Genomic DNA, 12,177 nt, shown 5'->3' on the forward strand with positions numbered 1-12,177 from the left:
AAAGCACTGGCCCTGGAGTCAGGAGGACCTGAGCTGAAATCCGGCCTCAGACACTTGACACACTTATTAGCTGTGTGACCCTGGGCAAGTCACTTAAACCTCATTGACTTGCAAAAAAAAAAAGGGGGGGGGTGGAAAAAAAGATTCTGAGAGGGAGTTCCCAGGCTCCCTCAGACTGCCAAAGGGGTCCAGGACACAAAAAAAGGTTAAGTGCCCCTGATTTAGTCCAACTTCTTCATTTTACAGATGAGAACACTGAGGCCCAGAAAGAGAAGGTAATTTGTTGAAGGACCCTTAAAAAGCAAGAGTTGGGATTCAAACCCAGATCCTTTGACCCCAAATCTGGAAATCTCCCTACTCCATCACACTCCCTCGACTGTGATCACTCATGGGACGTGGAGTTGGAAGAGGTTTTAGTACAGAGGAGGAAGCTGAACCAGGGGGCAGTGGGAGAGGGTCAGACCGCCCCCCCCCAAACCGAAAAGGGTTCATCGAGAGAAGCCAGATCCAGGAGAGCGAGGGGCCCTCCGAGGAAGGGCCCAGGCTCTTCGGAAGAGAGGAGAGGCTCACCTGAGGACTTACCCAGGGGGATAAGCAGACCCTGGGCATTGTGGGAGGAAGTCAGCTCCGGGCCCACTAGGTCATGGGTTTCAGCAGGTCCCTCAGCTTCCTGGGGCTGGGAACCCACCTGTTCTAGGAGGGGCAACAGAACTCCCATCCCTCCCACGCAGTTCACCACATCCTAGGGAATAACAGGGTAAGGATCAGGAGGTCAGGCTTATGAGGGTCACGGACACCCCCCTTTGCCCACCAGGACCCTGCAGTCCCCCAGCGCCAAGGTCTGCTTGGGCTCTTCACCTACTCCACCCCCCTCCCTCCTTTTACTCTCCAAACACGATTCCCATCTTTCAGGGCCCATTTACACAGTCCTAGTTCCTTTAAAAGGAAGGGTTCTCTCCCACTCCTAGGCCACAAAGGTCTCCCCCTGTCCACAGTTAGCCTCAATCACACAGGCTGGTGCTTCATTAGACAGTGCGTCCTATACACACAGTGAAGCCTCATCTCTCCAGTCTCTAGAGCATAAGGTGCCTGGGACTATACAGAGAAGACCAGGATGGAGCAGCATGAGGTTAAATGAATAGGAGGGAGAATAAGACAGTACAGAAGGCAATGGAGCAGAATGGACTGGAAGGATAGATAGAACATAACAGAAAAGAATACAGAATAAAACAGGATTTTTAAAACACAACAGTATTGAAGGAAACCTACAACTGGCCTCTCGCTGCTCTGACATGTCTTACGGCCTGGCCTGCAGACCCAGGGCAGCCTCCAATCACCTCCTTGCCCACAAGCCCTGCCTGCCCTTCTTTGGCATCTAAGGTATCGGCACCCAGGAACCAGGAATCACAAGGCCTCTGCCCCTCCCTAAGGCCTGGGGTCTGGCCATCTCCTCCCTTGTCCACCCACAGGGCAGTCCTGATGAGAGCAGTCACGTTCGGTCCGGTCACATACCTTCACATCCCGTTCACACTTTGTGGCCTGTCAAGCGCCCATCTAGCCCATGGCTAGGAGACAGGTCCAGACAGATTTATTCTTACAGGCCTGAGTGAAGGAGGAAAAGTGAGCCCTCAGGGCTACTGACCTGGCACAGTGGGAGGGAATGAAAAGGGAAGGTGGTCCCTATGGTCCCACCCCATTGCTAGAACCTTCTCTTCCCCAAGCTAGGACCCATTTGGGGGTGGGGAGAACCTAGGGCTCCATTGATAGGCTCTCCCTTGGAAATCAGGAAGAGAGACTGGAAACCACCCTGGGGGCAAACAGGAAGGGGGGGGGGACTAAAGGCAGGACCTGAGGCTGGGCGAGCTCAGGCTGCCTGGCTTCTGTGTGGGCCAAAAACCCCCCTCCAGAGAAATCCTTCCTCACGTCCATTCTAGCCCTCCTGCTCTGCCCGGGTATAAGAATGAAGACAGCGGGCAATGAAGGAGATGGAAGATAGGAGGCAGCTATGGAGCAGAAGATGTGCAAAGGGTGGCAGATTGGGGCCAGGTTGTGGGAAATGAGGAGGAGAGGTTCAGGGCAGGGCTATAAGAAAGAGGAACGAGGTCACCCAGGGAGAGAGAGGAGAAAGGTGCAGGTGGTGGGGATGTGTAAGGGGCAGAGGAGGTGGGAGGTGGAAGGTGGGATGGCTAGGGATAAAAAGAGAACAGCAGGTGGGTGGGGGATGGAAAACACAGAACATCTGTGAGGAACAAGGTGGGAGATGGGGGAAGGGGAGAGAAGAACAGAACAGGGGATGGGGAGAGGGAGTTTCAAGGCCGAGGATGAAATAAGAAGGACAGAAGCGGGGCAGAGAGGACAGAGATGGAGGAGGGGGCAGGGTGTGGCAGGGCTGGACCTGGGGTGTATAGTGGAGAAGCATCTTGTTGCTGAGCTCCTGCAGCTCCCCTTCTGGCTTGAAGGGAGATGTCTCATTGGGCCCTAGAGAAGAGAAAAAAGTGTCAGGCCTTCACCCCATCCTCGGATGAAGAGGATGGGCTGATGTCAAATTACCCCTCCCCCACTTCACACATCTGGGCTACCTCCACTGGGGTGAGGGGCCTATTCTCTTGAGCCTCCCTCCCCGCCCCCACCCCTGCGCTGTGGATCTGGTGCCTGCCTGTCCTGTCCTTCAGTCTTGTTCTACCCATAGCCAGCTCTACCATGAAATGGAGCTGGGACAGTCTGTGAGAGAGAGGGGTGCAACTGGTGGTGGTGGGGACACTTTTGAATATGGTAAAGCTCAAAGACTCTGGCAGACAGTGGTGTGTGTGTGTGTGTGTGTGTGTGTGTGTGTGTGTGTGTGTGTGATCTGAGCCACACAACAACCTTGAAAAGGGAGGCACTACAGGCATTATTGTCCCCATTTTACAGATGAGGAAAGTTGAGGCTTAGGAAAATTAAGTAAGTGACTCACTTAGGGTCATACCACTGGAGTCAAATGCAAAATTCAAACCCAAGTCTTTCTGACACCCAGTGCAGCACTTTGTGTAATCTATTACAAAGTGATTTTCAGCGTAGCTGTGCCCACATCACTCCCCTACTCAATAAACTCCAGTGGCTCCCTATTGCTATAAAAGCAAAGATAAACTCCTATTGGTGACATTAAAAAGGACTTTTTTTCTCTGCTTAGCATTTAAAACCCTTCATAACCATGACCTATCTTTCCAACCTTTTTCTTTATGTATACATTATACTTTATATTATATTTCTATACACATTATTCTTTCCGACATTCTTCCCCTTCCTGTACACTATGGGCTAGCCAAGCTCCCCTTCCTCTTCCTCATACACAGTCCCACAGTTCCTATCTCCCACACTGGAATGCGCTCCTTCTCACTTCCGCTTCTTAGAAGGCCTCATGTCCTTAAGACTCATCTCAACCAAGGTCAGTATAGTTTAGAGCTCCTCAAAGAAGGTTCGCTGATCACACTTTCCCTTTCCCCTCTAAATCACCCTGTGTCTATTTGGTATACACCTCCTCTGTTTATGTACCTGAAGGCACGGAATGTCTTTTTATTCCCAGTAATCAAGAATGGGACTTTACACACAGTAGGCACTTAATCAATGTTGGAATCAAATTGAAAATTGGTAACTGTCATTCATTGATTAACTGTTTCTGAAGTTTCCATGATGATAAACACATCCTGCCTCACTTCCCAAGTAGACTAAGGCAAGGATTATGTTTCCTTCATCTCTATGACCTCCTCCCCTTTTTCTTCCTTCCCCATTCTATGACACCCAGCATATAGACTATGCTGAATAAATTTGTATTGAATGTGTGACATAAGAAACCCTTTTCAACCAACCAGGAGCCAGGCCTCTAGCCTCCAACTCATTTTGCTGTGATCTAATTGGATAGCTTGGGCTGGGGGCTGGTATGGAACAGAACTGCCTCCTCCCTCCCCTCTCCCCAAGAAGGGGGAGACCCTTGGGTTTGAACATGGCATGGAAAGGTGCCCTTACCTTCAACCCTCTCTCCCTCTCACCAAGCCCGAGGGGCATGAGAATTACATACCCAAGTTAAAAAGGGTTCTGATGTGTGCTGGCTGGAGGACTTCATGGAAGATGACAACAGAACCCAGCTGGCCTTCCAGAGAGGTAGGGCTGCCCCACTCGGTGTCCTGGCTCCCTGCCAGAGTGGTGCTCACTCCGCCCTCCCGTGAGGGCCCCGCCATATTGGTACTGGGCCCCCAAGAGGACATGCTGGCGGGGAAGGACTGAGATCGAGAGAGGGATGGGTGGGCAGAGAATGGCAGCTGCGGCGGGTAAGCTGGACCAGGGAAGACGGGTGGGCCTGTGGTGGTTGTAGTGGTTCGCTGGCCAGCCAAGCCGATGCAACAGGAAGAGAAGGACTACGAAAGAAGACAGAGAAAAACAAGGAGAGAGAAGACATCAGAGATCACAGACCCTACCCCACCTCAGGTTCCCAGGATCATGGCTTTAGAACCGAAAAGGACCTTTGATTATCTTATTTTACAGAGGAGGAAACTGACGTCCACAAAGTAGAAGTGACTTGCCCACGGACACACAGCTAACAGGTAACAGAGCTGGAATTTGAGCTCATGTTCTCTGATTCCAAATTCTGTACTTTTCCTACTATAACATACTAACCAACAAAAGAAAATCAAAGGGAAAACTGGAGAGAAAAAAACTTTTTTCCCCTTCAGATTTATTTCTGATTTTAGAAATTTAAAAATACAGATTAAAAAATGTATCCCCATGCACATACACAGGCGCGTGCGCGCGCACACACACACACACACACACACACACACACATATTTCTGGGCTGCTTTCAGTTCTGACTTCTATGATTCTACAAGCTCTAAATATAACAAACTGGGTCACATATTGAACAGTTATCCTTAACACATTTAATTGTCTTTATACTAACAGAATGACTTTAGATTTGAAAAGGAGGTTTTAGTATTATATGTATATTTCAAATTTTCCTACAAAACTTTTGATTTTCAAATCATAATGATTTGGTGGATAAAGCATAGGCCCTGGATTCAGGAGGACCTGAGTTCAAATCTGGCCTCAGACACTTGACACTTACTGGCTGTGTGACCTTGGGCAAGTCACTTAACCCTCAATGCCCCACAAAAAAAAAAGAAAGAAAAAAAAGTGTCAAGTATAAAAGGGTCCTGAAACCAAAAAGTTGAAGACCTTGTAAACTATATCATGCTACTTCTGTCTATAAAGGAGGACAGGCATGAGGAATTCTGCTGGGATATCCCCTGGCAATGGCTGCAGTGTCTAGGTAATGGAGGGTGGGTGGCTGCCTGTAGAATCAGGAATACTAGGGTCAGCAATGGGGAAGGCAAAGGGGTCTGCAGATATCTTCGGACCCCAGGGAACTCCCACCCTGCCCCCACAACAGGAGGGAAGGGACACCCCTTGGACCTTGCTTTGGCCACTGCCTATGTGGCACAGGGTATAGGCAGTGTAATTCTGAATCCAAGAGCCTCTATGGGCCTCAGCTTTCCTTCTCGCTAAAAATGAGTGGCTGACATGCTAAATTTATTATATACTGACATTTTGAATTCCTTATATACTTAAAAAGAAAAGCAAGCCATGCATAATAGAGACGCATAATTTTATCTATAATTCTCTTTTTTCTGTTTCTACTATGAATATAGCAAAGCTCATTTTATTTGGTGTTTGATAAGTTCAGAATTTTTTTGTGTTCTTTTTTTTTTTTTTTTAATTGCAGAAGTGGTTGGACGACAGCCGCCGTTCTCAAACGCTTTGGTGTTGGAGCCTTTTACACTCCTAAAAATTATTGAGGACCCTAAAGAGCTTTTTTGTGGCTTATATCTCTAAATATTTACCATGTTAGAAGTTGAAATGTCTTGGATTATCTGAAAATAGCATGACCTTCTGGGTAGACGTAGAGTCTCTGAACACAAAGATAGACTGCTTGCTAGAGAAAAGATCTGTCCTTTCCTCTTCACCATCTCCTCCCATGCCCTTCACTCTTTGAAAGTTCAAAAGGGCACCTGCTTCATGATTCATTAAAAGAAAGGGCCAGGCAGCTAGATGGCGCAGTGGATTAAAGCACCAGCCCTGGCGTCAGGAGGACCTGAGTTCAAATCCGGCCTCAGCCACTTGGACACTTACTAGGCTCTGTGACCCTGGGGCAAGTCACTTAACCCCAATTGCCTCACCGAAAAGAAAAAAAAAAGAAGGGGCTGAGAAGGCGTGCATGGTCCATTTGCCCCCCCAACCCAGCGCTCACCTCATTGATGGGAAGGGCAGCGGAGCTGGGGCTGTCTTCAGTAGCTGCCCATCGCATAGATGTACAGCAAGTTTTTGGCTGGAAGGGTCGGCGTCCAAGGAACATGGATGATGGCAACACTGTGCTGAAAGGAGAACCCTTTACATCAGATTCCTCATGCTGCTTTGGGGAAGCAGGAGGTTTTGGGGGCTGGGCTGCGACTCCTGACTCTACCGAGGCCCCAACCCTGCCAGGATGCCTTGGGTCCTGTCCCTGGGCCTTTCTCTCTCCCATCTGAAAAGGGAGGTGTGATGGTCACAGCATCTTCCTCAGCAGACTAGGCTTTTCCAAGGTGGGGAGGCCCTATGTTATCTTTGATCATATTCCCCACAGAACCTAGTATACAGCTGGGAACTGAAGTCATTATAGCAGAGGAAAGGTCACTGGCAGCAATCAAGCAACCTGGCTTCCTAGTCCTGTACAACATTTGTCTCTTTTCTTCCCTGTGACTTATTTACAAAATGACAGGTTTGGATTAAAATGCTGTCGAATTGGGGGCAGCTAGGCGGTGCAATGGATAAAGCACCGGCCCTGGATTCAGGAGGACCTGAGTTCAAATTCAGCCTCAGATACTTGACACTTACTAGCTGTGTGACCCTGGGCAAGTCACTTAACCCTCATTGCCCTGCCCAAAGCAAACAAAAAAGTGCTGTCGAATTTAGAGCTGGAGAGGGCCATGGAAATTATCTAGCTTCTTACCTTCCATCTAACAAAGAAGGAAACTGAGGCCCAGAAAGGTTAAGATAACCTGGTAGGCAGCAAATGCAATTCAACTCAATGCAGGCAATTGTTAAGCATTTACTACGTGTCAGGGACACAGGGACAAAACAGAAGACAGCCCTGCTCTCAATGAGGTTACATTCTATTGGGTAAACATAGAGCCCAATGATCTCACCTCTAAGGGCCCTTCAGCATTGACAGTCTATGACTATTATATAACAGATCACTTTTACGTAGTTCTTTAAAGTTTTAAGAATGTTTTTCTCACTACAACCCCTCAAAGTTAGAAAGGCAAATAGTAACATCTCTGTTTTACAGAAGAATAAACAGAATTCAGATTCCACAAGGTGACTTGTAAAGGTCACAGAGCTGGTTTGAGTGTCAGAATCTAAACTCAGGCACACTGACTTCAAGACTGGGGCTCTTTCCACTCTCCCACATTAGGATTCCCAATTTTTCCTTGAGTAGTTTACCCTGCTAAATCAAGACTACTTACAGAGACGGGTTGCAGGAAGTAGAGAGAAGGCAGAAAGGAAGGGGCAGAGAGAAGGGTAGGCTGGGGGTGGTAGAAGTGCCTAGGACATAAACTGGACCTTCTCACCTCCCAGGGTACCCCTGCTCACACAGGGCAGAGTCGTTGAAGGGGAACTCAGGCAGCGGACACTGTCATATACTCCTTCCTGGTACATACAGCTACCACCAGTATGCCGGCAGGTGTGAAGAAGGCCTCAAAGCCCTGTACCACTGGGTGTGAAAAGCTGGGGCAGGTAGAGCCCCACCATGGGCTATGTCACCTTCCCTTCCCGGACACAGTAGGCAGGGGAGGGTGGCCCCCTATGGACACGGTGCCTTGGGGTATTGGTTTCTCAAGGCAATGGTGCCAATGCCCTCCCGTTCACCATCCACTAGCCCACATGCCACCCAAACACATAATAATATACCCCTACCTACCACCCCGAACCTGATTCAACAAACACTTATTATATGCCTCCTAAGTGTAGGGCACTGTGTTTAGCATTGGGGAAACTACAGAGACAAAAGAAGACAATCTGGCCCAGCTGTCAAAGGAACATGGGAATTGTAGCTGCAAGGGACCACAGGGATCATTTAATCCAAGGCTCTTATTTTCCAAAGGGAAAAACTGAGGCCCACAGAGTAGAAGGGATTTACTCAAAGTTACACATGTAGTAAGTAGCATCAGGGACACAAATTCGGGTGCTATGACTTGATACTGTTAGAGGAAAGAGCTCTGGACTTGGAGGCAAAGGATGGCGATTGGAATCCCATCTCTGTTATTTCCTGCTTGGGTGGCCTTGGGCAAGTCACTTCTCTCTGGGATTGTTTCCCTCTCTGTGGAAGGGGCCAGACTATATAACCTCTGAGATTTCTTCCAGCTCTAAATTTTAGGAAATATTTTATAAACTATCTCAGGGGCAGCTAGGTGGCGCAGTGGATAGAGCACTGGTTCTGGATTCAGGAGGACCCGAGTTCAAATTTGCACTCAGACACTTGATATTTATTAGCTATGTGACCCTGGGCAAGTCACTTAACCCCAATTGCCTCATGCACACAAAAAATAATAATATAAATAAATAAATAAATAATCTCAAGATTCCACATTTAGTGTGGTTCTAGATTGCTTTTGTCCAGCCCTGATCCTCTGAGCCTTCCCTAAGTCCTAAAAGCACCTTCCTCCTCTTCTTCCTCTTCCTCCTCCCCACACCCTCTCATGGGGAACAGATCACTGCCAACCAGTCACATGCCACCAACTCCCCCCTTACCTGTAGAGCTGCTTTCTCTTGAGCTGTGAGGGCCCAGCAGGGTGGAAGGTGGCACACCCTCCCCTTTGGACGCTGGAGGTGGGCGGCTCCTGGTGAAGGCAGAGCCAGGCATGGAAGGAGAAGGCGGCCCCGGCCACCTCTGAATAGAAGGCACCATAATGCCTGCCATGCTGGGTGTCAGGTCGAAGTAGCGTAGGGCCCGCTCTGGCCCTTTCTGACGGGCCATTCCTGACAGGGCCCGGATCACAGCAGCCGTGTAGGGATGGGCAGCCTTGCCCGGCTCTGTCCAGAGCAGGCGGAAAAGGCACCTGAGCTCCGCTGGACGCAGGGAGACGCCCCCCAGGGCTTGCAGGAGTTCCAGGACCTGCTCTGCAGCCTGGCGCTTCAGAGCCAGCTCTGTCCCCAGGGCTTCCAACAGGCAGCTTACCAGGCCGGCTTTCACACAGGTGGTGCGGCTGAGAGGGCCCCCGTCACACAGGAGCCGGAGCCTCTCCGAAAGGTACACCTGGAGGTCACCAGAGGACAGAACAGGAAGCCACTGGGCCAGAATCAGCAGAGGCTGCTCATTCCGAATGGGGAGGGGCGGGGAGGCATTGTGGTCACCCTCCACGGCCTGTCAGGGGAGGGGAAAAAACGTTAATCCCAGCACAGTAGAGAGGAAAAGACACTGCGGCCTTGGAGCCCAAAGATCCAGACTTAAAACCTCCATCTGCCGCAGATTGACTATGATTTGGGGCAGCTCATTCCTCTGGGCTTTAGCATCCTCATCCGTAGAAAGACGAGGCTGGGGTTCAGAGTCTATAAGGTCCTTCCCAGCAATGGCATTCAATGCTTCTGACTTGTTTGTCTCCGATCCTCACGCCAGTCTTGGGAAGCAGCTAAGCCACTTTGAGGGGGAGGGGGGGAAGGAAGGTTGGAATTTCAGTGTGTTCTACTTGATTAATTTGGAGAACAACATTATAAAAGAGGGGCATGTCATCAGCCCTTTAAGAAGAGTGTCACAATTCTTCCAGCATCTGAGGGAGGCATAAGGAACAAGATGTTAATTAGTCTCGGGGGCAGCTAGGTGGCATAGTGGAAAAACATCAGCCCTGGATTCAGGAGGACCTGAGTTCAAATCCGATCTCAGACACTTGACACGTACTAGCTGTGTGACCCTGGGCAAGTCACTTAACCCTCATTGCCCCGCAAAAAAAAAAAAAAGTTAATTAGTCACAAAGTCAGATCGGTCACAAAATTAGAGCTTGGGGGTACCTGTTAACATTGTAAGATAGGCAGAGCCTCTGAGCTGGGAAGGTAGGCAATGGCCCTGACAGAGGCACCAGCCTCTCTCCTTCTCCGATGTTACTGGCACCCAGTACACACACAAAGGGAGAGATGGAGAAGCATGCCTGCTCTTTGGAAGCTAGCCCTCAACACAGTGACATACAGAGAGCTACAGAACCCCATGGTGTTAGAAGAGGAAGTGAGGGACACAGTAGAAAAAGAAGACAGTTGAGTGACTGTGGAGATCACATGTAATTGAGATTTTTCCCTAGCATGGGTATGTGTCCCTTGAGCCATGAGTGTGATTGTGGAAGCGATGGGTGAGAAGGAGGGGAGAGAAGTTTTGTTTGCTTATTAGGCACTGTGCTAGACCCTGAGGATACAGAGACCAAAAAAAAAAAAGTCCCAGCACGAAGTTTGCACTCTAGCCAGGAGAAACATGTGCATATATTAATTTTTAAAAATTATCTTGTATTGATTTGTTGTATATATACCAAACATACAACAGATCGATATGAGATCTTTTTTTTTTTTTTCTGGTGGAGGGGGAGATGGGAAGATATGGACAGCTAGGGGAAATAAGAAAAGCCTTCATTTAGAAGAGGACTCCTGAGCCTTGAAGTGAAAAGGCATTCTAGTGGATAGTCTATCCAAAGGTAAGAGGTGGGAAATGGCACTTAATTATAATTTGTGTGGTTGTTTAGTTATTTCAGGCGTGTCCCACTCTTCATGACCCCATTTGAGGTTTTCTTGGCAAAGATACTGGATGGTCATTTCCTTCTCTCACTCATTTTACAGACAAGGAAACTGAGGGAAACGAGCTTAAGTGACTTGCTCAGGGTCACAAAGCTAGGAGGAATCTGAGTCTAGGATGTGAATCCAGGAAGATAAGTTTTTCAGACTCTACGCCTAGGGGCTCTTGAAAAACAGTAAAAAGGCTAGTTTAGCTAGACCAGAGTGTGTATGAAGTGGAATAAGACGTAATGAGGCCATAATTTATGGAAGATTTGGGGGCAGGCTTTGTCTTTCTTCTTTTGGGGGGGGGCAGGGCAATGAGGGTTAAGTGACTTGCCCAGGGTCACACAGTTGGGGCAGGTTTTGAAGGGTCACTAGAATTTATTTAGTAGGAATTTTGCTTAAGTCAGACCAAAGCTCAAAGAAAATCACCTTGGTAGCTAGAGAGAGACTTGAAGCAAGGAAACAAATTTAGAAGACTATTACACTTAATCCAGGCCATAGGGTAGCTGCTGGCTATGTGACTTGAAAGGAGAGAGAGAGAGAGGAGAAATGTTATGAAGGCAGAAACAAAGATTTGGCAACTGTTTAGATGGGGGTGGGGTGAGTGAGAGCGAGGAGTCAAGGGTGGCACAGAGATTAGGAATTTGGGTGACCAGTAGAATAGTAGTGACCTTAATCAAAAGAGGTAGATCAGATTTCTACCCTCCCTGAGATTCAAATGCCACTTCCTCCAGGAGAGCTTCCTGGATTCCACCCGGAGGGTAAAGATGACACATGATACCTTGTCCTGTATCCCTCCACTACGTCATACTCATTTTTGTCTCTTGTCTCCCCACTAGATTATAGATAGGGAGTGTGTCTTATCTAAACTTTATGTCTTCTTCAGCACAGGACTCTGAATACAGCATGGGTTTTTTTTTTAAATGAATGAACTGGGGCAGCTAGGTGGTGCAGTGGATAGAGCACCGGCCCTGGAGTCAGGAGTACCTGAGTTCAAATCCAGCCTTAGACACTTAACACTTACTAGCTGTGTGACCCTGGGCAAGTCACTTAACCCCAACTGTCTCACTAAAAAATAAAAAAAAAATTAAATGAATGAATAAGGTCCCTTCTCCCTCTGACGTTGTATGATACATCTCTGATGGCCTATGAATCAATCAATCTGTGATTGTCAGAGTTATAAATAGAAAAAAAACAGAAGAAAAGCCTGTAAATATCTCACCATGGAACCAAATCCCCTCAATTCAAAAGACCAAGTTTATTATTAGCCTGATGTTATTTGACAGGTAAAAATTTCTTATTAATAGGATCATAGATTTAAGAGTTGGAAGGGACCTTGGAAGTCAGCAGGTCT

At 48.2% G+C, this 12,177-nt stretch overlaps 1 protein-coding gene across 1 annotated transcript in view; it reads right to left on the reverse strand.

Moving 5' to 3' along the window:
* NBEAL2 (neurobeachin like 2) overlaps positions 1–12,177 on the reverse strand; it is a 95,959-nt gene that overhangs the window by 48,266 nt on the left and 35,516 nt on the right. Inside the window, 10 exon segments of the mRNA XM_043976596.1 lie at positions 571–742; positions 1,513–1,522; positions 1,524–1,590; positions 1,593–1,602; positions 2,396–2,478; positions 4,055–4,401; positions 6,291–6,403; positions 7,664–7,796; positions 8,820–8,943; positions 8,946–9,432. Coding sequence (XP_043832531.1) covers positions 571–742; positions 1,513–1,522; positions 1,524–1,590; positions 1,593–1,602; positions 2,396–2,478; positions 4,055–4,401; positions 6,291–6,403; positions 7,664–7,796; positions 8,820–8,943; positions 8,946–9,432 — 1,546 coding nt within the window.

This window comes from Dromiciops gliroides, chromosome 1 (genome assembly GCF_019393635.1).
Source record: "Dromiciops gliroides isolate mDroGli1 chromosome 1, mDroGli1.pri, whole genome shotgun sequence".
Classification (NCBI taxonomy): Eukaryota; Metazoa; Chordata; class Mammalia; order Microbiotheria; family Microbiotheriidae; genus Dromiciops; species Dromiciops gliroides.